Source organism: Oryzias latipes, chromosome 9 (assembly GCF_053564925.1).
Source record: "Oryzias latipes strain Hd-rR chromosome 9, Olatipes_Hd-rR_3.1".
NCBI classification, from domain to species: domain Eukaryota; kingdom Metazoa; phylum Chordata; class Actinopteri; order Beloniformes; family Adrianichthyidae; genus Oryzias; species Oryzias latipes.
The window spans coordinates 1,912,879-1,939,330 of NC_136245.1; the positions used below are offsets into that span (position 1 = coordinate 1,912,879).

Below are 26,452 nucleotides of genomic sequence, written 5' to 3' on the forward strand. Positions count from 1 at the left end.
TTTAATTTGTCTAGTTTTTATTGTTGACACATCTTGGAAACAAAAATCTCTCGCGGCCAGAGCTGCACGTCCGACACATCGGAGCTCACCGTTCTGGTGGACGTGACAAACATCAACACAACACGCCATCGATCTCAGCTCCTCCACATCATATGTAAAATTCTCTTACTTTAAATAAATATCCCTAACAGGCTAAAACATTCGTTTTCCAGATGGTGCAGATACCGGATCAGGGTCAATCCAGGTTCCAGTGGGACTCAGGTTCTGGCCGGAGTTCTTCTCTGCTTCCATATTTGATCATTTCTTTGAGAATGAAGAGGTGGATTCTGCTCTGAGGACTGATCTGGTTGGCCTCATCCAACAGTAAACGTCTGTCAGTATGGAAGAACCGACAAACCCGGAGCTGGAAGTCCCTCCCGTTCTGCTGTTGATCCTGGTTCTGTTCAGCCTATAAGAACCTGCTGAAGGTTTTGGGTTCGGAGGAACAACAGTTCCAGGATTTAGATGCGTCTTGATGAGATCATCCGCTGAATCAGGAGTGATGCAGCAGGAACCGGCAGGCGTGTGGGAACAGAAACCCACGCTGGGTTTATTTAGGTGTGGCTGTTGTCATACCTTCAGGGTGGAGATGTGCGTCCTGCCACCTGATCAGGGGGTATCGGTAGAGGTTTCTACCTGAGGTCGATCAGAGCCACATCCAGGAGAAGCAGGTAAGTCCTTCTCCACAGGGAGCTTGACGAAGGCTATGGCGGCCAGCTCCTTACAGAACTCTTCCAGGACAATGATCCCTTTGAGCAACGTCAGGTGTTCCTGTCTGGGGACACGCCCACAGGGGAGGGGTCAGGCAGAGCACACAGGTCACCTGTCTGTCTCACCAAACATCTCTGAGCTTATCTGATCATCTTCATCAATGCCATATTACTCGTTGAAGGCCTATCGGCTCAGAAAATACAGACAGAACAGACCTAACCTGAAGCTGAAGGAACCATCATGAAGTCATCCAGAAACAGTCAGAAACCTGGGTGTTGTTCAACTCTAAGATAACTTTTATCCCTTATATAAAATATGTGGTCAAAACTGCTTTTTATCATCCTAGAAATCTAGCTAGGGTCCGCCCACTACTCTGTCTTGCTAACACGGAGATGCTAATGCATCCTTTATCATCAGTAAATTGATTATTGTAGCGCCCTGCTAGCCGGTCTTCCAAAAACTAACATTAAGAACCTTTAGCTTCTCCAGAACTCGAGTTCTCAACAAGACCAGAATGCGGGCTCACTTCACCTCAATTTTAAAATCCCTGCATTGGCCCCCCGTATGCTTCAGGATTGATTTGTGATGTGAGGCTGTCCCCTGCCTATAGTGGGGCTGGCCCCCACCCATAGTGAGGCTGTCCCCAGCATATAGTGGGGTTGGCCCCCACCCATGGCGAGGCTGGCCCCCGTTTGTGGTGAGGCTGTCCCCCTCCCATGGCGAGGCTGTCCACCCGCCTATAGTGAGGCTGTCCCCCACCCATGGCGAGGCTGGCCCCCGTTTGTGGTGAGGCTGTCCCCCTCCCATGGCGAGGCTGTCCACCCGCCTATAGTGAGGCTGTCCCCTGCCTATAGTGGGGCTGGCCCCCACCCATAGTGAGGCTGTCCCCAGCATATAGTGGGGTTGGCCCCCTCCCATGGCGAGGCTGTCCACCCGCCTATAGTGAGGCTGTCCCCCACCCATGGCGAGGCTGGCCCCCGTTTGTGGTGAGGCTGTCCCCCTCCCATGGTGAGGCTGGCCCCCGCCTGTGATGCTGCATCTGGCTGGTTATGCAGCTATTCACAGAGAGGGAGGTTCCAAATATTATTTGCGTTTCCAATTACAAACATCTAGTTTTTGTGCCTCTTTCCTATTTCTCATTGTCTTTCCCCATCAATTATGGGATGGGAAGTGTGTACGTACAGGGAGGGGGGCTCTATTTTAATTTTTGTGCATGCTGTCATATTATTTATTGTGTTTTGTTTTAATGTAAAGCAATTTGTGTTACACTTTTATAGGAAAGGTGCTATTTAAATAAAGTTTGATTTGAACAGACAGACAGACAGACAGGCAGGCAGGCAGGCAGGCAGGCAGGTAGACAGGTACCCATTGTTGTGGCTCATTCCCAGCAGGTCTCTCCTGGTGTTCAACAGTCGGTCTGGCAGGTCTGGAATCTTCTGGATCCTCTGCATCATCTCACCCATCACCTGACGGACAGACAGCGGGATCAGCCTGACCCAGACGTCTGACTGCTCTCAGATCAGCCGTCAAGGTGACTCACCCTGATGAGGACAGAGAACAGCGACCTGGAGCAGGGAGACAGGGGGATGTACGGGTCCAGCAGGTATTCGTGCAGCAGAGGATGGCTGTAGGCCGACAGTCTGGACAGAACCGCCGTCAGCTGCAGGTTCAGCTCGTACGGCTGCAAACACACAGGTGAGTCGCTGCAGGCAGGTGAACGGCGTGAGCTCAGTTCAGCAGTTGTAGAGGTTAGGGTACCTGCTCCAGAATGCGTCCCAGCCGGTCGAACAGGACCTTCAACAGTGGGCCTTCAAAGAAGTGGGCCTCCTCTCCTGAAGGGCAGGGAAGGGCTTGTGGCCAGTCCCAGGACAGGGACAGAGTCTGACACTGGGTCACCTGAGAAGACCCACAGCCTTAGCACACCTGCTCTGCTGCTACGCCCACCTGGCAGACGCCGTGTTCACGTCTGAAACGTGCAAGTCCGCCATCGCATCAATGGTATCGTCTAGATCAGTGGTCCCCAACCGTTTTAACGGCGCAGACCGGTACGACGTCATACTACGTTTTTACTAACGGGACTTTAAGATGCGGCGGACGATTACTGTAGCGACGTTACCATGGAGGAGGAACAGAGACGTGACAAGACGTGCCCTGAGCTTTTATTTTGACACGCATGACATCGTACATCCTCCTCTCCCCTCCCCACATTCATGGCACTACGAAGAAGAACTGTCTGTTAAATGTAGCTTTCTTTTTTTTAAAGTGGAAGGCTCCTCTTCTGTCTCCTGGCTCTTTTCCACTTTGGCCAAGAAACTTTCCAGATGTTTTTTTTTTCTTATTTTGCTAGTTTCTGGGTTTTATTTTAGCGGTATCCTGTCATGTGACCCAGAAGAGCGCCTTGGCCTGCGTCAAGAGTGACACAGACGGATGGAACAGAGAATCTGGCAATTTTTCAAAATAAAACATCTTTCAGATTCCAAAATAAATAAAACAGAAGTCATGTAAGTTTTTTATTCTGTCTGTGCGGCCCGGTACCAAATGACCCATGGACCGGTACCGGTCAGCCGCCCGGTGGTTGGATGGGCTTTTGACAGTCTGCGATAACCGTCGTTAACTTCTGAGCGTTTATACTTTTCAAGTAAAGGGTTTCTGTTGAACATGAGGGACAGTTGGATCGTTCACCTGCTGCCTGTGCAAACGTGCAGGTAAACAGGAAGTGGAGCAAATTGCATTTGCTGGAGCTGCAAGATATTTCTTTCTAGTACCTTTCTGCATTTCCTTCTTTTTTTTGTTTATTTTTTTGTTTATTTTTTGATAACAAAGGAAGTTTTATTTTGGAAAACTACTGGATTCTGTTCCCCACATCCGCCTGTCTTGACGCGTCACATGACTTTGATCAGCTGCTAGGACTGCTAAGTTAGAAGGCTAAAAATCTAAAGAAATCCAAACAATAAAACATGTTTGGGGAGAAATGAGTCAACGAGGAAACTGAAGAAAAGACTTCGACTTAAGAAACACAAAGCTGCTGTTTCCAGACAAAACCAGGAGTTTTCATCAAATACGGATTTATTTTGTCTCAGAAACCAGAAGCTGCTCTGCCAGACTTTGAATGTTTTCAAACACGCAGATAATAACGTTGCAGACACGGTGGAGTCACGTTTATTTTTATATTTAGAAAATAACTGCGTCCTTTCATTTTTCTTTATTTTTACATCACACCTTAAAAGTCTGACTCAGCTAAAATTAGAGTCCGGTCGGTAGCATCAACTCTGACGGCTGGATCTTCATCACAAAGTCTGAGTTTAATCCAGAGAAAGAGAATGAAGATTCTTTCAAATAAAGTTTGCGACCTGCTGAACATGTTTCTGATCTGAGGAGACGCGTAAAAGGACATTAAATGGATGCGATTTCACAAAGTTAAAATCTAATTGATGTGAGCGTTTTACGACCATTATTTATGAGTCCACTGTCTTCTGAAGATAAAAACGTTGATGGTTTCTTAAAAAATTACATTTATATACATTTTCTTTGCAAAAATTGTTCAGATGCAATGCATTGTGGTCTATATGTGCAGAACTTTGTCTTTATGAACACGTTTCTATTGACAGAATCAAAGACAAAAGGGTCAGCGTTGGCAAGGTGGGGGTTCAGGGCCATGTCTTAGTGAGCCTCTGTGGGGTCTGCAGGCTTTTGTTCTCTTTTTTTGGTTTGTTTTTTACGGAGGAGAGTGATGTGAGGTCATGACATCACTGCGCTGACAAAAGATGAAAGTTTTATGTGGACTTTTTCTCAGATCAGAACCAGCATTAAAATGACCCAAGTCCCCTATGGACCAGCCATCCCCGTGGTAACAGACGTGTGTGTGTGTGTGTGTGTGCGTGTACACGCTCTGACCAGTGTGTGTGCGTCGTGGACGTAGGACTCGTAGCCTCCCTCCTGCAGCAGCTGGGACGATCGGACCTGGACAGGAACCAGACACAGGAAACTACAAACACAAGCAGAGTCAGGCTTCAGGACACGCCCGGCCGTCCTCGCCAGCAGCTGTGGTCACATGACTTTGGAAGGCAGTGGGTGGGTCCAATTTGGAGGGCTGCGTTCGTCCTGGGCTGCATTCCAAGGTTGCTTACGTCACAGCGCTGCCACAAGTGCTGTCCGAATTCAGCGACTCCTTCGAATGCGGCCAAAGGATACGGCCTCCTTTTCCCCCGATTTCTATGTATCCATATCCCAAGATGCATTGCAACCAAAGTGTGAAGCGGGACCCGGAGTTGAAAATAATTACACTTACAAGATTAAAAGTTGGATCAAATTCACGTCCTCTCTGTTCGGAACTCACGGTTGCTAGGCAACAGGACATTCGCAGATGTAACAGCTGGACTCGTCCAAATTCACAGCCGTTAAACATCCGGCCCCCAGCGGCTGTTGAAGGACGCCACCCTCCAATTTGGACACACCCGTCGTCTCATTATTGCATGTTCTGACCCGTCTGTGGCGCCCTCTCCAGGTCGGAGGAGCAGATTCTGTTGTCGGAGAAAACAGCTCCAATAGAAACTACAGCAGGAGCATGAAGAGGAGCAGGGGGGAGGTCTGCCCCACGAGGAGCTGACCTCTGACCCCAGACCTGCTGAGACGTCTGCGCAAAAGGAGGAGTGAGACGAGGTCACTCCTGCGTCTAGGGGAGCAGGAAGTCAGGAGGAGGGACAGAACTGACAGAGGCCTGTCCCCCTGACATCCATGTAACCACAGCTGCTTCATCATCATCATCATCATCATCATCATCATCATGGTTGAAAGGAGTCACCTGTTAACAATGTCTGCAGTGGATCCCAGTCCAGCAGGAGGAGGAGGAGGAGGAGGAGGAGCAGTGCAGGAGTCAGGAAGAGGAGGAGGGAGGAGCTGCGGGTCCGATAGGGTGTCAGAGAAGAAGGGGTCGTCCTCCAGGTCTCTGAAGGACAGCGGACAGCTTTCAGGTCCAGCTTCCTCCATTTCAGGGGGAGTCATTGCTGCACTTACTGGCTGTCCTCGCCGCTCTCGCTGCCGTCCACGGCTCGGTCCTCCTGACCCACCGACAGGTAGGAGCGACTCTGCAGAAAACTCAACACCAGAACATCCAAAATGTCCCTGTGGGGCTTCTGTAGGAGTTCCTCCACCAAACACAGAGACGTCATGCTAATCTGAGGACACAGGCGGGTTCAGGTCTTTTAGCTGGACACTCAAACCTGCAGGTGTGACGTTCACCTGTCGGCTCTCACCTGATCGGAGATGTGGTCGCAGCGCTGCAGCAGCAGAGGCATCAGAGGCGGGGTCTTTAGCAGGAAGTGGACCAGCTGATCCAACAGAGACGAGGACGTAAGCAGTCTGACAACGGCGCAGAGGACGGCGGTGGAGCCCAAGACCACCTGCTCACACCTGAACCACACACCCACACGTGAGTACCGCCCCCTTCAGGCCGCGTGCCCCACAGCAGATCTGCACTGAACCCCCCACTTCACGTGTGCGTGTACACTCGTGTGTTTGAGTGAATGCGCCTCCTCACAAAGCAGAACAATCACGGCCTGATCTTAGAGGCGATGATGATGAAGATCAACTTACGTGTGAATCAGCTGAGGATGAAGAGAGCTCAGGAGCCACGCCTGATGAAAACACCGAGCCACCTTCACTGCCAGCACCTGTAAACACACACAGAGATACAGAAACATCCAGAGAGGACGCCGTCCTGCAGCATCTCTGCAGAGACGAACCCGGAAAAGGTCCCCGCACCGTTCTACTACCACGCCTCAGCGTGGGAGGAAGACGCCTCAGAACGACGGAAAATCAACCGATCAGCTCTCAAAGCCCCGATTAACTGTTTGTCCTTCACCTTTAAATCATTAAAATGTCGTTAAAATACCAACAGATGGAGGAGAGGCCGAGCCGACGCCTCGCTGTCCCGAATGGAGACATCAAACGTTTGGGTGGAAGTCATCTTCAACGGCGGCCCCCAACCTTTAGAACGCCACGGACCGGTATGACGTCGACTAAGTTTTCACGGCCCGGTCTTTAAGATGAACTCTGAGCTTTTATTTTGACACGCATGACATCGTACATCCTCCTCTCCCCCTCCCCACACTCATGGTTCTACAAAGAAGAACTGTCTGTTAAATGTAGCTTTCTTTATTTAAAGTGGAAGGCTCCTCTTCTGTCTCCTGGCTCTTTTCCACTTTGGCCAAGAAACTTTCCAGATGTTTGTTTTTTACTCATTTTGCTAGTTCTTGGGTTTTATTTTAGCGGTATCCTGTCATGTGACCCAGAAGAGCGCCTTGGCCTGCGTCAAGAGTGACACAGACGTATGGAACAGAGAATTGGGCAATTTTTCAAAATAAAACATCTTTCAGATTCCAAAATAAATAAAAACAGAAGTCATGTAAGTTTTTTATTCTGTCTGTGCGGCCCGGTACCAAATGACCCATGGACCGGTACGGGGCTGCGGCCCCAGGGTTGGGGACCGCTGGTCCACAACACCCTCCTGAAAACAGCCACAGGTGTTTGCGTTTGTCCCACGGTGAGACGGCACTGAAGCATAAACAGAAACAAACCAGGACGAGTGGAACATCGTAAAGAAGAGGCGTGCGCAGACGGCTGATGGAAATGCGGCCTTGACCTAAACCGGGGAGTCGGGAATCAACCCACCGACCCTAAAGTCAGCAAACAGCGGTGGGGCCTTTGAGCTGCAGAACATGCGCACTGACTCTCCAAAAGAAGCTCGGCTAAGATAGAAACATCTGGAAACCTGCAGCAGTTTCTACCTGTGGAGCCTCTGAGGTGAGCTGATCCAGGAAGTCCAGCCACATGAAGAAACTGCGCAGGTCGTCTGCACACTCGGATTTGTCGTCTGCGCTGCACACACAGAGAGAGAAAGTCGTACCACCATGGAAACTATGTGTACAAACAGTTGATGTGTGTGTGTGTGTGTGTGTGTGGGTGTGTGTGTGTGTGTGTGCGTGAAAACTGATTTCAAAACTGTACATATCTATCACGTTTATTAGAGACGGTCCTTCTTAAAATGGTTCCGGTATTTCTTGGCATCATCTTCTCTGCATTACAATGAGGTGTCAAATTATCGCATTAATCGCCATGAATCTGTTACAGACATTTTACATCTTTTAATAGCATTAAACTTATTTCCACGTGTTCACGTCTGATCAGGCACACCTGGAGGGCGTGAGCCCCCTCGTACCACGATCATTTACAAAAATATGAATGTTGAATCCGTCATTCGGACTTTAGTCCCGTTATCTTTTTAAGTTTCAATCGTTTATCACAAAAAGCGTACTATTTTAAAGGCAGCGCGTCACGTTGTCATGGTAACATGACTTCCTCTCTGAGGAAAGTGATCGTCGTGACGACAGAGCATCACTTCAGAGGGAAGGTTAGCCTCCTAGCACGTGTTTTTGTCCAGATGATAAAGAAAAATGTATTTCCAAAAACAACCCAATAGTCTCCTCATCTCTTCCTTCCTGTCTTCTCTCCTTTCTTTATCCGTCTTGTTGTCATAATAAACTGTGGAATATAAAGTCTATCAGCACAGGAATTGTAGGATTATTAAGAAGTTCCAGGTCATTTTTTTGGATTGCTCAGAAGTCTTCTTCCTCTTTTTTTATATTTTGAATTAGAGACTCTGGACCTACGGAGCCCCTAAAGGGCCATTGATGAAAAAAAAAAAAAAACTGGAGGAAAAAAAAATTTTTTTGAAGTAAAAAAAAATTTTTTGGGAGTAAAACATTTTTTTTTAAGTAAAAAAGAAAAAAAATTACTGGTGCGCACCAGTTAGTTTCAGGTGCGCATCAGTTAGTTTCAGGTGCGCACCAATTAGTTTCAGGTGACATTAAGACATAGTCAGTAATATTTCGTGTTTTCAGAAAGTTTACAAGGTCTGTATCCTCAACTTTAGCCATTCTAAAGACAACTGTAGCTACTTGGTGCACAATGAGCAAGCAAGTCGACTATCTGATATCTTCTGATACTAACTGGTGCGCACCTGAAACCAACTGGTGCGCACCTGAAACTAACTGGTGCGCACCTGAAACTAACTGGTGCGCACCTGAAACTAACTGGTGCGCACCAGTTAGTTTTTTTTTCTTCTTTTTTTTTTTACTTCAAAAATTTTTTTTAACTTTTTTTTTCCTCCATTTATTTTCTATCAATGGCCCTTTAGGGGCTCCGTATGGACCTGATGGTTTTTTATGTTTTCCCAAATTGTTATGGATAGAAAAAAAAGAAGACAGTTGTAATAAAAAACTACATAAAGCCATTTTTCTTTGCTTTACTTTGACCTTTTTTGGAGGCTTTTCACAGCAAAATCATTCCCATTAAATAATTAGGAGGAATTGACCCACAAACAAAATGACACCATTAATTACTTAAAATTGCTCTTAAACAGAAATATTTGTGTGAATACATACAATACACACACATGTGACACGTCATGTAACGCGACTGTCAAATAGTTTGAATCCGACGCCTCGTGTTTCACGTCACTTTATTTTTCACACATAATCCGGTTCTTATCACCTATTTAAAGTTATTAATATTTGTGCTAATTATTTACCAAGTAACACGGATGAAGTGCTTATTGAATATGCTTTGAGGATATTAAAACACTGCTGCAGAAATCCTCATCACCCGTCAGAGCTTATTGTTTGCTATCAAAGGCTCTCATATTCCAGAAGCCCGTTCCATGTCCCGCGGCGTGCACGTGCACGTGTACCTCCAGGGCGTGTGCGGCCAGCTCTGCAGCGCTGCAGCATCCAGCGTGTCTGCAGGCAGCAGGGCGTGCAGCTCCTGCAGCCTCCCGGCCAGCAGCTCGGCCAGCTGCGTGTCTGCGCTCAGCAGCTCGGCGGAGGGCCCCCCCGGCAGGCCGGACAGCAGCAGGAGACTCTGGCGGGCCTTCAGGCGCACCGACGCCCTCTGAAACAGCAGCGTGAACACCTCAACAGGCAGGAAGCCGTGTGTGAGCAGAACGGACACGGATGCCAAATACGGCATTCCTTTCATTTGGATTCACACCATCACTTCTCCAGTTGTTTCACAATTTTTAAACGTATTTTTAGTAATTTATTTGACGAAGATAAACACTTTTTATATTAGTGACTTTCAGGAATACTTGCATCAAAAACACAAAAATTATGTGGTTCTGTTTCAAAAAGACTTGATTCATTGATTTGGTGAATCTATAGATTTTAAATACAGTGGTGGACAAAATAGTTGGTACCCCTCAGTTAAAGAAAGAAAGTCCACAATGTTCACTGAAATGACTTGAAACGTTAAAAGTAACAATAAATTACAATGTATTGAAAATTAAATAATTAAAATCAGCCATTACTTTTGAGTTGTTGATTAACAGAATTATAAAAAAAAAAATTAAACAAACTACTGAAATAGGGCTGGACAACAATGATGGTTCCTCCATAAAAGACTGAGAACTAATTGCCCAGGGGGTCATGATGAACTCAGGTATGTCCTTTGATTGACATCACAGCTGTTTTCAAACCCAGAATCAGTCAGTCTGTCTATTTAAAGGGAGACAAATAGTCACGTTGCTGTTTGGTGAAAAGTAGTGAACCACACTGAACATGGACAACAGAAAGAGGAGAGAATTGTCCCAGGACATCAGAAACACAGTTATAGACAAACATGGTAAAGGTAAAGGCTATAAAACCATCTCTAAGCAGTTTGAAGTTCCTGTGACCACAGTGGCACATATTATTCACAAGTTTAAGACCCACGGGACAGTAGCCAACCTCCCTGGACGATGGAAGAGGAACATTGATGACAAATTGAGGAGACGGATAGTTGGAACTGTATCCAAAGAGCCCAGAAGAACCTCCAAAGACATTAAAGGTGAACTCCTAGATCAAGGTACATCAGTGTCAGATCGCACCATTCGTGGTTGTTTGAGCCAGAGTGGACTTCATGGGAGACGACCAAGGAGGACACCACTGTTGAAAGGAAATCATCAAAAAGACAGACTGGAATTTGCAAAAATGCATTCTGGGAGAATGTCCTTTGGACAGATGAGACCAAACTGGAGCTTTTTGGTAAGACACATCAGCTCTATGTTGGTAGACTCAGAAATGAAGCATCCGACCAAAAGAACACTGTCCCTACTGTGAAACATGGAGGAGGCTCAGTTCTGGTTTGGGGCTGCTTTGCTGCATCTGGAACAGGGGGTCTGGAAGTTGTGAAGGTAAAATGAAATCTCCAGATTATCAAGGCATTCTGGGTAGAAATGTGCTGCCTAGTGTCAGAAAGCTTGGTCTCAGTCGCAGGTCATGGGTCTTCCAACAGGACAACCATCCAAAACACACAGCCAGAAACCCCCAAGAATGGCTCAGAGAAAAGCGTTGGACGATTCTGAAGTGGATTCTATGAGCCCAGATCTGAATCCCATTGAACATCAGTGGAAGGAGCTGAAACATTTGGAGAAGACACCCGTCAAACCTGAGACATCTGGAGCAGTTTGCTCATGGGGAGGGGGCCAGAATACCTGTGGGCAGGTGCAGAAGGCTCATTGACAAATACAGAAACCGTTTCATTGCAGTGATTGCCTCAAAAGGTTGAGCAACAAAATATGAAGTTATGGGGACCATCAGTGTTGTCCAGCCCTATTTCATTTAATCTTCACTAAATTTTTGATTTATTGTTCCTTTTGAACGTTTCAAGTCATTTCAGTGAACATTGTGGACTTTCTTTCTTTTACTGAGGGGAACCAACTATTTTGTCCACCACTGTAAATGGCTTTGAGTCTCGCTGGCTCCGCCTCCAGAAGGCTTTTTGTCCTAAAACTGGCGACTGAAACGTCTTTGAGTGACTTTGAAATCTCTCTCATGAAATTAAATCCATCAAACAGATTCAGTTTGAGAATTTTTCACCTTTTTTTTTTGCTTTTGATTCGAATTCTAAATGCTTACAACATTCCTCAACATTCTATCAATTTTAGATCAAACGACCCCAAAGGTCGGCTCCTTTCAGCTAACAAAGGGAACTGACCTGACTGCTGGTCAGCTTCATCAGAGCCCAAATGAGACCGTTCTCTGGGAACACAGGACTGGACCGGCAGGCAGCTGGTGGGACAGGGTTGGACTCGGCCAACTGGGGGAGGAGCGGCGCCGGGTTTTGATTGGACGCCGGTGTGCGGAGCTGCTGGTCCGGAGGCTGAAGGAAACGTGTGAGAGGCTCAGACGCTGCAGGTACGGAAACACAAAGGCTGGAGCGCTTTCTGACCTCCAGCACGTATCCGAGCACCTCCAGATCCTTCCTGACCGCCGAGCAGACAGCAAATAGGAACTGAGCTTCCTCCTTCTGTGTGAGGGAACCAGGAAGCCCACAGAGGCGGATCAGCTTCTGTAAGAGGAGGGCAGCTCAGGGACAAGGCGACCACGGCAGGAATCTGCACCACATGGACCTCCAGTCTGGGAGGAGGGGGTTTGGCTGCAACCAGTCTCCATTGCAGCTTGGCTCTCTTCTCCATTTTGTTTTGGACTTGGGGTTCTGTTTGTTATTTTGGCCTTGGTTCATCCTGAAGCCTTTTTGCTTCACTTTTAGTTCTTGTTGATTGTTTATTTATTTGTGAATAAATTTGTTATACTTTTGTATGGAGACATTTGTTTAGTGTTTTTGTTGATTTTAAACTTTGGTAGCCAAAAACTTTACTTTTTTATGTTCTGCCCCCTAGATACCCCCAGACACGGAAGGGGGCGTTACATAATTGGGGGCTCGTCCGGGATCGTTAACCACTTGGGTTTCTATAATTTCTTCATATTTCATATTTAGGTTTAGTTCAGATTTGATTGCATTTGGAGACTTTGGTTAACAGTTTTATGTTCACTGGGTAGACTTGTTTGGCCGTTTTTCTTTGTGGGCCAGAACTTGATGTTTTTTTTGTCAGTGACCTGTTGGCTTTGGAAACCAAGAGCCTTTTTTTAAAGAGCAGTTGTTGTCTGAGCAGGGAATGCTCCAACCCGCAGGCAGACCTTGGCTGGAGAGGTCAGTTGGAGGTGGTGTAGGCGACGGCCTAGGAGTGGAGGCTACTGCAGGTGTTGCCAATGGGGGCGTAACACAGACCAACATTTTCAAACAGTGAGGGAGGAAAAAGGATCTCTGCTGCTGAAATCCTGAAAGCGTGAAATACTTGAACAAGGTCTGGAAACTTTGGATAATTCAGGAAAACTTTAGCGTGATCATCGTACTATGAAGAGATCTGTGGCTGATTCAGAGACACACGGTTGGTGCAGATGAAGGCAGAAATAGGAAGAATTCAACTCCATCCCACTAAGACAGCAGCTGCTGCTGAAAGACCATCACAAAGCAGATTGGAAGCTGCTGGACTGTCTTCAGAGTCCAAACCAGGGTTATTAAACTTTTTCGCTCAAAGGGCCAAGATCTAAATGTGATCCCAGTCCGTGGGACAAATACAATAATTTTTAGCATGTCATGAAATAAAAACAGATAATAAATAATATAGTTTGTTATTTTTGTGTATTTGGTACTTTTCAAGGTAACACACATTAGTGAGACTAAAATGTTAGTAACATTTTTCTTTGAATCTCTCTCTCGATCTCCATTCTCTGCAATTAACGCCAAACTTTCATAGCTATCCAATGAGGCGCTGTCCTGTGCTGCCGAGGCATCATGAGGGTGGCTTAGTGTGACAGAGGTTTAGATTGGAACTCCCTAGAATTTGTCTTTTGCGCCTCGCCTCTGTGTTTGGATAAAACTGTGTGTTCAGTCTCGTAGTGGCGGCGTATATTGTACTCTTTCAGTACAGCCACGGACTGCTGACAAAAAAGACAAACAGCCTGAGAAGAGATTTCTGGAGAAAAATAATCCTCCTCCCATATTTTTTAAAATGCCTCTTATCCGTTTGCTACTGCCGTTGTCGCTCCATGAGTGATGGGAAAGGTTAAGAGGTTTTAACTAAACACCCTGCGGCCTCTACAGGCATGACTTGGTCGGCCAAGAGACAACATTTGGTGGGTCAAATTTGGCCCGCGGGCCCTACTTTGGGCACCCATGGTCCAAACGGTGGAAAGAAATTGGGATCAAATGTGTGTGCATCTCCAGGCCTACAGTCTACAGCAGGGGTCGGGAACCTTTTTGGCCAAGAGAGCCATAAACGCCACATATTTTGAAATGTAATTTCAAAAGAGCCATACAATAATGTAGCGTCCCTTTCCCACACTGAGGCACGGAGACTTAACCTCTTTTAAGGTTCTTTATTCCGGTTACTGCAGACCGCAACGAACGCCGTACAATTAATTCAGCAACTCCTGAATCTCTCCCGCCGAGACGAGACGAGAGCGCTTCTCCGAACTTTATATTCACCTGCTCCCGCTCCAGCCCTCCCATTTCCCTTATTCGGCCCATAGCTGAACCCCATTGGTCCAAATTACCTAACAACAGGCTGAGCGACAGAACTGAGAGCCAATCAGATCTCTGCTTGATGCGTTTAAGGAACTCCAGAACTTATAACGCGGCCCAACAGCCACCCAGTCCAAGTCAGTAAGCAACGATATATTTAAAACTAAATATACAAATGAATGTGTGCATTTGATGTAATTTCAACATTTTTAAAGTACAATAAGTCTGTGGATTCTTTTTAATAACATTGTTATGCTGTTGCTAATAAATGATGAGTATTTCTCGTAGTAGTTTTGCTGATGGTCTAGTCTGGTTGATACGTGGCGAGTTTCTGCTTCATGCAGGCGTTGAGACGTTAAACGTCATCGTAGGTCTGAATGTTCTGTAGATGTGACAAAGACTGATCACATGCAGACGGGGAGCCAAACACACACCCACACGCTGCAGTGAGTGACGGGCAGCGGGTTTTAGGTTTTTACAATCCCTGCGCGATTCACCTGCTGCCAGTCCCCACAACACCTCAGCCCCACCCTCTGCTTTCTTCTTCACACATCCCGTCTCCGCATCTGCGCACTCTTTCTCAGAGACGGGAGCGCGCAGTTTTAGCCACTGCAATTCACAGGTTTCCAGCTGGTACAAACTCTGTGAAATAATAGATAATTGTAAACTTATAGTGGTGGCGCAGATTTTTCTCTCCAAGCACCGCTACTACTGCGCGCCTCTGGCATCGCATCGGCCCGAGAAGGACCTGTCTAATGAAAAAAAAAAAGTATAATTAAAGATTTGTCTGCGAGCCACATGTGACCATCAAAAGAGCCATATATGGCTCGCGAGCCATAGGTTCCCGACCCCTGGTCTACAGCAAAAGTCTGTTTGGGCAAAGTGAGGAAGTGGTCCACAGATGAGCTGTGAATGTGTGGGAACTACCTGCACAGGTCTGTAAACGTTCACCAGCTGCAGCAGAGGCTTCTGCATCTGAGAGAGCAGCTTCCAGAAGAAGATCAGCACCTGCTGCAGCATCCCAGGAGGATACTGGGGAGGAGGAGAAGAAAACAACGCTGAGCCCCCACACCACACATGTCTGCAGCATCATCGGTCCAAATCAGGTCGTCTCAGATCATGCTAATAAAAGGGATTTAGAGGCTGAATGCTGAACCGTTCCTGCTGCAGATCTACATCTGGACCGGTCTGATCCACACGTGATCCCCACCCGACTAAGAAGTCTTTTCAGGGAACTTATGTTAGCCAGATACCAGACACTGAACACCAGTGGAAAAAAGAAACCTCTGTAAAATTATCAAAAGAAGTTTTCAAACGTGACCAAAGACAAAAACATGAACCTGAGATCCAGAACCCAAAGCCAGGAACACCCTCCCAACAGAACATTTCCTAAGTTTAGGTCCAGACACGAGCTTAAAGCGAGCAATTGAGCGAGCGAATGAGCGCCTCTGACTGCAACAGGAACTGGACTGAGCAGGTGAGACACCTTACTTTTGGCTCCAGCAAAATGAAGCTAATTCAGTCGCCATTTTTCCGTGATACGGGTTCCGCCATTTGGAGCCAGTCGTCAGGGATCGGTCCGATTCGGTCTGAGTCACGTTTCTATGGCAACAACTACTGTCGCCCCTCAGGGAGTGAGCTCGTCCACACCCCTCCTACTGAAAGCAGCTCAGTAGAATCTGTCCATCAAACGTTAGAGGTTGGGGCCAGAGGGCACCACATGCTTTTACTGAGGCATCTGATTGTTCAGTTTATAATTTGAATCTGATTGGTTACTTTATAATTTGAATAACTTGCAATAAAGAAAAAATATCGTGGAAAAAAATAAAGATGATCAAGAAGATGTTTAAAAAAAAGGTATCAGAGCCAAAATGGTTCTACTGACCAATAGAATGACTGACTTAGTAACACCTGTTTATTTCTCTATAGAGGTCTACAGGATTTTGGCCTTTACGGAACCAGCAGGTACTTCCTGTTTGGAACGCCAGGGGGAGGGGCCACTTTGTCCAGTTCTCTTTTACAGTCAATGGTGCGTGCGTTTGTTAGTTAGTGCATCTCCACATGTTCCTTGGTCTCCCTCGTTTTGTCTTCTCTTGAGGGATTCCAGCTCAGGGTCTGACGGGTGATGTTGGATGTCGTCTTCCATTGGCGCGTGGTTCGTTCTTTCGCCCAGTGGATTTGAAACTGATGGACGTCTGTCATCTCTTGATGGTGGTTTTTGTTGACTTGATGTTCAGGTTGAACAGGTGAATCGTGGTGCTCTTTGTGATGAGGTGGGATCTTCACATGCTGTTGTGCTCTTGATTTTCCAATGCAGGTTTTTATGTCCATATCCATTCCTCCACATTGGTTGACCATAATTCCTAGATACGTGAAGGTCTCCACTTCTTCTAAGGTTGTTGTCACCAATCTTCAGTGGCGCTGGGTTGGAAGAGTTGATCTTAAGGATTTTGCCCTTCTGGTGTGGATATGGAGCCAACGTGGGAAGGGAAGGATGCAACATTTGACGTTGTGTCATGCTTTTTAATGTCAGCTGTGTGAGTCCAGGTCATTTAGCTGTGACCAGAGGGTCCACTGGATGCTGTTTTTCTTTCAGTCACCCAGCTGATGGCCAAGAACAAAAACCGAGGTAAGAGGCATCCGTGATGTACACCAGTCCTTACATCAAAGCGTCTAGTTAGCTGGCTTCCATGGACGACCTGGAAGGACATTCCCTCACAGGAAAGTAGATCTGAAGTGGATCAACATTAGGCAGAGACCCAGCAGATCCCTGACCTTTGACCGAATGTTGCTTCACTCTGCCTTAAACAAACACAGCAACCGTTGCTGATTGTTCTCTCTTTTTCCCCCCCTTTCTCCCCAAACACTGAGGCGGTCTACAAGAAGGGCATGAGTAGACTTTACTTCCTGAGGAGACTCAGGTACTTCAATGTTTACAGCAGGATGCTCCACATGTTCTACCGGTCGGTCATGGTGAGCTCCATCTTCTTTGCCGTCGTGTGCTGGGGCGCTGGCGTCAAAGCAAAGGAGGCCAACAGGCTGGATAAACTCATCAAAAAGGCAGGGTCTGTTGTTGGCTTCAAGCTTGCCAATCTGGAGGAGGTGGTGGGGGACAGACTGCTGGCTAAACTGTGGACCATCATGGACAACCCCTCCCATGCTTTAGCAGCAGTCTCACTCACGCCCGCGGTGCTAAGGAACGGTACAGGAAGTCATTCCTGCCATCCGCCATTAGACTCATCTGGTAGCCATGTGTGTACATGTACATTTCTTCACTGTATATTTCATATTTATCTTATTTCATGGTGCTGCTACTACAACTGAATTTCCCTACGGGGATTAATAAAGTTGATCTTAATCTTTGCCAGAATCCTCCCCATCTGAATTGATCACTAGCTCTTTTGAGTTCTCACACCAGATCTGAGCTTACCTGAGCCTTGGCCAAAGTGCTCAGAGTCTCCAGCAGTTTGTGCTGCAGCAGATACTCCAAACAAGGTCCCATGTCCTCCACAGCCTGGAGACACAAGCGCAGCGTCAACACAAAACAGCAGCACTCCGCCATGCTGAGGGACGCCAAAGCCCTCCAACCCTCAGCTCACTCACCTGCTGTTTCTCCTCATAAACCAGGATGTCCAACATCTGTCTGAGACGCCAGGGGATGTCCGTCTGTCCTACAGGTCGGCTGTCATCTGGACCAAGAGACAGACGAAAACCCATCAAGTTCAGCGCCGGTGTGTCGAGCAAAAGTCAGAGCAGCAGCCACTCACCTGTTGTTTCAATGTAGTAGTTAGTTACGGACTTCCAGTTATCCACAAACGAGTCCAGCAGATCCGCCGTGGGTTCCCTCTGATGGACAGACAGATGTAGGAGTGATTGGTGGAACAATATCCTTGTATTTTGTGATGTGTTCAGGTCCCGTCTCCAGGCACAAAGCTATAAACGCGCTGGTCCGAGTCAGAGAGAGGATCAACAAGTTCAAGAACAAAAACCTTATCAAAATCCCTCCATCCTTTATCTGAAGCTACGTTGTCCTGGTCAGGGTTACGGGTTGCTGGAGCCTATCCCAGCCACCGAAGGGCAAAGGCAAGGGCACACAAACGCCACGCAGAAAGGACCCAGGATGCGTTAACCAGGAACCCCCTGAGGGTTTGGTGTAAATGTATCCAACCAGGACAGGAGCAGCAGGGTTCCGCTGGAGACAGGAGATGGACGACTTCCTTCAAAATAAAGGGAGTCACAGTAAAAACGGTCGTTTGACCCCATGACTCAGTCAGCCTCGTCTGTGGAACCAGCCCACCCACATCTGGCAGGGAGGGGTCACAGAAGCTGTTCAGATCAAACAGTAGGGATGTGAAGGATGCAGACAAAACTCTTTTTTATCACATCAATGGGGAAGCAGACTGCCAGTTCCTTTTCTTTTGTTCGTCTTCATGAACATGTGATGCAAACAAAGTGACGTCCAATCAAAAGCCTTCAAAGGGCTGAGGCTGGACCACAGTGAGGGATGTGTTGTTTTCACTAAACAGGTAGTGTGAGCCCTCGTGGACCCTGACGTCCTCTGGTACCGGCCTTCCCAAAAGTCAGAACTAAAACATACGGCGAGGCCTCGTTCAGTTATAATGGACCTCGCCTGTGGAACCGCCTCCCAGCATGCCTCATGTTTTTAAGTTCCGCCTTTTTAATCTAACTTTTAGTTAAAATGTAAGAACTTAGTTAATATTTTAACCATTTATGTTCTCTTTTTATTAATTTGATATATGTCTATGTATATATAAAGATTTAATATCTTCATTTACATTTACCATTTTATATCTATTAAGGTTTATTTATTTACTTCTTTGGTTATTTATCTATGTTAATTGTTATTTGATTCCTTTTCCATATTATAACTCCAGTGTCTTCCTCATTGGGATCCTCCTGGCTATTTGTCTAGATCTGGGGGGGTCCTGTGGTAGTGTACTCTGGGAACTAGAGTGGGGGGGGGTCACTGATGTGGTCCCCAAAACATTGTTTCCCTGCATCAGAACAAAGCCAAGTTTCTACATTGCATCATTTTTATCATTTTGTGTGTGTGTGTGGGGGGGGGGGGGTCGGCATTTCTTTTTCTTTTAGATTTGAGTGACTTGAGTAGTAAAAGTGCTATACAAATAAAGTTTGATTTGATTTATGTGATAACCTGTTTTTTACGGCGCTTCAAACAAGAATAAATAATATTAATATATAAGAATAAATATGAATAGATAATATGAAACACTTTTCTAACCACAAAGAACCAAACAGCTTTGATTCCACTGAGCAGCACCGTCTAGTCTGGGTTTTCCAGTGTTTCCATTGTGTTTCCATTGTGTTTCCATTGTGAAATAGACCCATTAAGGAAGAGAAGAGACTGTCTGCGCTGAACTGAAGCAGACCCAATGGGGAACCCTGTGGAACCCCAGAGGAACCCAGACAGGCTGGAACTGGAGAAGCTCCTGAAACCCTGAAGAACTGGCGTCCGCACCTGTGCTCAGGTAGAACCTTCAACATTTCATCCCAAACAGGAACAGCAGGTTAGTCCCACTCAAGCGCGCGCGCACGCCTCAACACGTCATCACCGAGCAGAACCCACCGACTCTCCTCTAGAACCACAGGGCTCAGGTGTGACAGCGCGGTCACGTGATCGGCGCCGTCACCGTGAACAACAACACAGCTAACGTTAGCATGTAGCTTCACGGCCCCGCGGCAGGACGCGCAGACCCGGGACCGTTGACTGGTCTGCGGTCCGCGCCGCTGCTGGAGGCTCCTCCGGGTTTTGGACCGGAGCAGGACCAAACTTTTGGCCGCGGACCCGAACTTTGCCAAAGTTTTCCCCCGACCCGAACCCGCCGGGCTGGCCGGACCGGCACTCACCGTCTCCAGCGCGTTCAGCAGCATGCTGGTCAGCTTGCCGAACGCCTCCATCCTCCCCGAACACCCGACCGAACCGGGTCAGCAGCACCACATTTTGACCAACAACCCGAGAAAACACTCCTCGCGGCTCCAACCACCGCTTCCGCCTGTACTTTCAAAATAAAACTGCGACGTGTCCGCTTCCGTTTTCCAGAGATCAAAGATGAGCCGACAGTAAAGACTGTTGTGTGAAGCTGTGACTCACTGTTGTGTTGCTGTTGTGTGAAGCTGTGACTCACTGTTGTGTTGCTGTTGTGTGAATCTGTGACACACTGTTGTGTTGCTGTTGTGTGAACGCTGTGGCTCACTGTTGTGTTGCTGTTGTGTGAAGCTGTGACACACTGTTGTGTTGCTGTTGTGTGAAGCTGTGACACACTGTTGTGTTGCTGTTGTGTGAACGCTGTGGCTCACTGTTGTGTTGCTGTTGTGTGAAGCTGTGACACGCTGTTGTGTGAAGCTGTGACACACTGTTGTGTTGCTGTTGTGTGAAGCTGTGACACACTGTTGTGTTGCTGTTGTGTGAATCTGTGACACACTGTTGTGTTGCTGTTGTGTGAACGCTGTGGCTCACTGTTGTGTTGCTGTTGTGTGAAGCTGTGACACACTGTTGTGTTGCTGTTGTGTGAACGCTGTGGCTCACTGTTGTGTTGCTGTTGTGTGAAGCTGTGACACACTGTTGTGTTGCTGTTGTGTGAAGCTGTGACACACTGTTGTGTTGCTGTTGTGTGAAAGCTGTGGCTCACTGTTGTGTTGCTGTTGTGTGAAGCTGTGACACACTGTTGTGTTGCTGTTGTGTGAAGCTGTGACACACTGTTGTGTTGCTGTTGTGTGAAGCTGTGACACACTGTTGTGTTGCTGTTGTGTGAAGCTGTGACACACTGTTGTGTTGCTGTTGTGTGAAGCTGTGACACACTGTTGTGTTGCTGTTGTGTGAAGCTGTGGCTCACTGTTGTGTTGCTGTTGTGTGAAGCTGTGACACACTGTTGTGTTGCTGTTGTGTGAAGCTGTGACACACTGTTGTGTTGCTGTTGTGTGAAGCTGTGACACACTGTTGTGTTGCTGTTGTGTGAAGCTGTGACACGCTGTTGTGTGAAGCTGTGACACACTGTTGTGTTGCTGTTGTGTGAAGCTGTGACACTCTGTTGTGTTGCTGTTGTGTGAAGCTTTGACACACTGTTGTGTTGCTGTTGTGTGAAGCTGTGACACACTGTTGTGTTGTTGTTGTGTGAAGCTGTGACACACTGTTTTGTCACTGTTGTGTCACATTCACACTATTGTGGGTCCAGATCCGTTTCACTGCGTTTCTTGTAGAACCAAATTGGGCCCAAAAGTTTGGAAAACCTAAAAAAAAGTTGAAACTAAAAACTGGTTTTGAAACTCTAAATGGAGAAAACCTCAAACAAACAATGAAAACGTGAACAAAGATTACTGTAAGTCCAATATAACCTTGTTTTGTTCAGCTTTAAATGTTCAGTTTTTAATTTCAAAACTTTAATTTTAACCTTGAAATTCTTTTTTTTAATTGTCGATTTTTCCTCTTTCTAACCAGAAATCGTCTGTTTCGGTCAAATTCCAGGAGTTTGGTTCTCCGGGTTTTTGATGCTTCAGAAGCCGGATATATTTATTAATGTATATGTTTTTTATTTAACATTTGCAGAATACAATACAAAGACACATCATTTAGAACAATACAACATGAGAACAAAGCACCGTTCTGAATCCAGTATGTTTTACTGTATAGTATAAGCGAGCGGTTTTAGGGATGGGCTGTGGGTTACAGGCTTCGGTCACAGAGCAAGGCCTGAGGGGGCAGACATGTCAGCACTTAAATCTCCTTCAGGCAGATTTAAAACAGTGCTGGGTGACCACAGGAATTTACTTTTGGTCCAAAGGTTTCTCCTGATAAACTGATTCCATGTCGGATCTCAGTTCAGCTTTTTTAAAGCTGCTGGACTGAACTTAACATTCTTTGCTTTTGGCTTCAGACTTTGGATGTTTGAGACACGGAAAAGGTTTCCTCTTTTGTGAGTTTAAAGCAACACACAGACCAGGAAGTGCAGAGACCTGTGACCAGACCTGTGCATGTTGGAGGGAGTTCCTCTGTCTGATGGAGCCACAAAGCTGCAGGGTGGAGGCTGTTTGTGTGTGTTGCATCTTGCACGGGCCTGTTTGTGTGTGGTGGGTTTGTGTGCTCAGCCGGCTTCATGCATGTTGGTGTGTGTGAGTCATGTGCAGGCGAGGTGTTGGCAGCAGCTGTTGTGTCAGGTGGGCGTGTCTTGTGTGCTGCGGGGAAGGGGTGGGGCCGGTTTCACAGGTCCAGTTACCTGCTGCCCCTTTCCTGTCGTCAGTCTGTGAAAGCTTCTCTCCGAGGACGAACACACGACAGACGCTGAGGGTGAGTTGAGCTGCAGGGTCGTGGCTTTCTAAGGTCATCTACCTGAACTGGAGAGCCTCTCTGTTCTTCTCTCCATGACACACCTGAGCCTGGCGGTGTGTTGTCTTTTTTCCGTTTGCTGGTGGTTCTGAGGCCTCACAGAAACACCAGTTCTTCCCTCAAAGCAGACATGCTTTGTTCTGAAGTATTGAGTCATTCTGCAGAAGAACGGCCATAAAAGGCAAACGCCAGCAGCCGCTGCTCAGAGCAGGTCGCCCTGATCAGTTTCTGCTCCCGTTCATATCAGACATATAAGGTTTGCTTCTTTTGCTCAAGATGACGGGTGTGACTTCAAAAGAGGGTTTGGTCTCTGCTGAAGCTCGTGTAAAATGCAACGGGAAGACTGAAAAACTCGGACTCTCCTTCTCCCTGAGGCGGATGCAGGGCGAGCATACCTCGCCTGGTTTAACCCCTCGACCTTAAAAAAAGGAAAAGATGCTCAAATCGTTTAGCGTTTAATGACATCATCCTTTTTGTGGCTCCTCCCACTTCAGGTAGCATCATGGTCCACCATCCACAGTTCAAACGTGCGGGCAAGGAGGCTGGGCTTCAGGTGTGGCGAGTGGAGAACATGGATCTCGCTCCGGTTCCTGAGAACCTGTTTGGACGGTTCTATACAGGAGATGCCTACCTGGTCCTGAAGAGCACCAGCAACCGTGGAGGGAAGCTGCAGTATGACCTCCATTACTGGCAGGGTGAGTGTGAACCTGAGCAGCACCGGTCAAAGAGCTGTAAGGAACAGCAAACTGGAGCAAAAACTTCTGAGCTGAGTAGGAAGCTGTAGGAAAGAGTCCACCGGTCCTGAAGCAGCGGTAGGGGTCGTCAGCGGAACGATGCAAACACTCTGGCTTCGTGTGATTGGCTGGTCTCACTGCAGGTTCAGAGTGCTCTCAGGACGAAAGTGGAGCAGCAGCCATCTTTTCTGTCCAGATGGACGACTTCCTGGACGGAGCACCGATCCAGTACCGCGAGGTCCAGGGTCACGAGTCCACCACCTTTAGTGGGTACTTCAAAACAGGCCTCACATACATGGTAAACACACGGCCAGCCGTCCCGTTCCTGTCATGTCTGCGGCCATGGTGATGCCACTTCCTGTCTGTGCTAACTCAGCAAGGGGGAGTGGCCTCCGGATTCAAACATGTGGCGACCAATGATGTGGAGGTTAAGCGACTGCTTCAGGTCAAAGGTCGACGTGTGGTCAGAGCAACAGAGGTTCCTGTCAGTTGGGACAGCTTTAATCAGGGAGACACCTTCATTCTGGACCTGGGAGAGGTGAGACAGGTTCAGAGGTGAGACACGCACAGCTGAGCTAGTGCTCAACTCCGTCTGTGCTGTTCCTGCAGGAGATCATCCAGTGGTCTGGTGGCAAGAGCAACCGGTTTGAGAAACTCAAGGCCAACTTGGTGAGAAGCAACATCAGTCTGAGGCATGACAGCTCATCAGGTGACTGACTGACTCTCTGACAGGTGTCCAGGGACATCCGGGACAATGAGAGATGTGGACGGGCACAGATCGTGACCTGTGATGAAGGATCAGAACCGAAGAAGATGATAGAGGTGATGAACCCCGACGGCTTTGTGTTTTATGCACCGACTGGCAGAGGCGCCAGAAAAACACGAAACGGGTGAGGAGACGTCAACCGACCACCTGCTGTGTTGTGTTCAGGTTCTGGGGGAGAAACCGGATCTTCCTGAGTGTCAGAGCGACGACACACAGACAGACGCCTCCAACAGGAAGGCAGTTAAGCTTTACAAGGTGAGGCCCCCACCCACCAGGTGAGCAGGACGTTCTCCTCTGGCTTCCTGAGAAAAACTGGCCTGCCGTCTTCCTCCCAGGTGTCCAATGCTGGAGGGGACGTGGAGGTCACGGTGGTAGCGGAGGAGAACCCTTTCCCTCAGGATGCTCTGATGTCCAGTGACTGTTTCGTCCTGGACAATGGTGCCAACGGACAGATTTTCCTCTGGAAAGGTCAGAGCAGCTGCAGCGCGCTCGTGGAGGAAACGCACGTCTTCCTGACTTAATAAGTACATGTGTGCAGGCAAGGATGCAAATGAGGAAGAGCGTCTAGCTGTTTTGAAGACCGCAGAGACGTTTATCAGTCAGATGGGTTACAACCCCTACACACAGGTAAAAAAGGGTGAAGCTGTATCTGTGGTATCAGTTTCATGTCCACTCATTGTCCCAGACACCTGATCTGACTCCTGTGTCGCCACCCAGATCCAAGTCCTGCCTGAGATGGGGGAGACGCCCCTCTTCAAACAGTTCTTCAAGAACTGGAGGAATCGGGAGGACACCGTCGGCATGGGAACAGTTTATATGTCCAATAAGATTGCAAAAATTGAGAAGGTAAGTTGACAAGTTCGGCGTCCGAGTCCAACGTCCCCAAAAGCAGCGGAAGCGTAACTTTTCTGAGCGGACAGGTGCCGTTCGACGTGACCAAGCTCCACCAGTCAGACTCCATGGCGGCCCAGTATGGAATGGTTGACAAAGGTGATGGAGAGAAACAGGTGAGCACAACTCCGGTCTCATTCTTCACAGCTTTTTGGCGTGATGGGGTTCCGTGTTTGTCTGGATCAGCTCCAGGGGAACGTGACACCAGGTCACATACATACAGGAAAGACAGGCTGATGCCCTCAGGTGGGGGAGTGAAGAGAACAAAAACAGAGAGGATCTGAGAGCATTCACGTCAAACCAGTTAAACAAGAAGTTTCTGAAGTCTTACGCAAACGCTTGTTTGTGTCTCTGCAGCTCAGTGGAGGTTTCTGCAGAACTTCCTCATGATGACATCATCTTATTGGCTGCGTTTCCATCACGCGTACACGCAAAACTTTATTGAAATTCTAGAAATATCAAAAAAGAACAACAACACTGTTTCCATTAAATCCTAATTATGCGAATAAACAAAAACCAAGTCATTCAGAAACACGGTGACGGATGTGACCAACACTTTGATTGACAGCAGATCCGTTCACATTTCTGCCATGGCGCTAGCGTTCATCATCATCTATCAAAGGAGACGTCGGCGTATTCTTCACGCCGTGGAGCGGCGAGCTCCTTACACGTGGGAGGGGCTACGGATGAAGCCGTTTTGGGGAAATGGTGGTTGGTGATTTTCCAGAGGAGCTGTGGATCCAACAATTCCACACGACACGCTCAGCTTTGGATGATCTGGTGCTGCTCATCGCCATCCGGCTGTTGGTCACATGATTTCATTGCAGTTTATATATAAATATGTCAAATTCGACACGTCTCAAAAAACTCGTCCTCCGAGCGCAAAAATGTGAGTTTTTTCAAAATGCTCATATTTCCATTTGGCACATTTATTATCGCAAATTCAAAATGTGCACTTTCATAGTGGATGGAAACACAGCGACAGACCTCATCATGTTTCAGGTTGAACACAGATGAACTTCCCGTTCTCGCCTTAGAGACTCCTGTCAGTAATGGCGTTTTCGTCGGTAGCGCTGGTTCTGATGTTCTTCTGAATTCCATCCAGCCTGTTTGTTGATCGGCCTTTTTGCAGATTTGGCGGATCGAGGGGTCCGATAAAGTTCCAGTGAACCCAGAAACCTTTGGTCAATTCTATGGAGGAGACAGCTACATTATCCAGTATCAGTACCAGCATGCTAGCAGAACCGGCCACATCATTTACATGTGGTGAGTGGCCCATCCATGATCATCTAGAGGACTACTTCCTCACAGACTGTTGGCGGTCTTTAGAAATCTTTAGAGTGGCGTTGTCCCTTCATGCAACAGTGGAGATGTCTCGTTTATAGCGAATAAGCTGTTGGTCTTTCTTCAGGCAGGGGGCGGAGTCCAGCCAGGATGAGGTTGGGGCATCTGCCCTCTTGGCTGTGCAGCTGGACGATGAACTTGGAGGTGGTGCTGTTCAGGTGAGGTCCTCTGGACACGCAGGAGTCCAAACGTCATTTTTCTGAGACT

General features: G+C 47.5%; 2 protein-coding genes across 7 annotated transcripts in view; one reads left to right on the plus strand and one right to left on the minus strand.

Moving 5' to 3' along the window:
- Positions 1 to 20,192, minus strand: LOC101175573 (FHF complex subunit HOOK-interacting protein 2B-like). The gene is made up of 18 exons (XM_023958866.2): positions 20,038 to 20,192; positions 17,916 to 17,994; positions 17,752 to 17,837; positions 17,579 to 17,662; positions 15,076 to 15,180; positions 12,013 to 12,132; positions 11,779 to 11,943; positions 9,497 to 9,696; positions 7,536 to 7,626; positions 6,343 to 6,419; positions 6,003 to 6,159; positions 5,764 to 5,924; positions 5,552 to 5,695; positions 4,645 to 4,735; positions 2,509 to 2,646; positions 2,291 to 2,431; positions 2,116 to 2,216; positions 1 to 814 (listed from the first exon to the last, which is right to left on the minus strand). Exons 1-18 carry the CDS (start codon positions 20,086 to 20,088, stop codon positions 649 to 651), a joined length of 2,157 nt encoding a protein of 718 aa, XP_023814634.1. The 5' UTR covers positions 20,089 to 20,192; the 3' UTR covers positions 1 to 648.
- The window catches only part of gsnb (gelsolin b), a 10,036-nt gene continuing 3,564 nt past the window's right edge, over positions 19,981 to 26,452 (plus strand). The window contains exons 1-15 of one of the 6 annotated variants that reach the window (XM_078952113.1): positions 19,981 to 20,114; positions 21,626 to 21,659; positions 21,734 to 21,799; positions 23,005 to 23,205; positions 23,388 to 23,542; positions 23,621 to 23,782; positions 23,854 to 23,913; positions 23,977 to 24,066; positions 24,176 to 24,265; positions 24,346 to 24,478; positions 24,549 to 24,637; positions 24,728 to 24,856; positions 24,931 to 25,017; positions 26,034 to 26,167; positions 26,313 to 26,403. In XM_078952113.1, the coding sequence (XP_078808239.1) occupies positions 21,772 to 21,799; positions 23,005 to 23,205; positions 23,388 to 23,542; positions 23,621 to 23,782; positions 23,854 to 23,913; positions 23,977 to 24,066; positions 24,176 to 24,265; positions 24,346 to 24,478; positions 24,549 to 24,637; positions 24,728 to 24,856; positions 24,931 to 25,017; positions 26,034 to 26,167; positions 26,313 to 26,403 (1,449 nt within the window). In that variant the 5' untranslated portion in view covers positions 19,981 to 20,114; positions 21,626 to 21,659; positions 21,734 to 21,771. The other 5 variants (XM_078952114.1, XM_078952115.1, XM_023958865.2 and 2 more) reach the window with 5 other exon arrangements.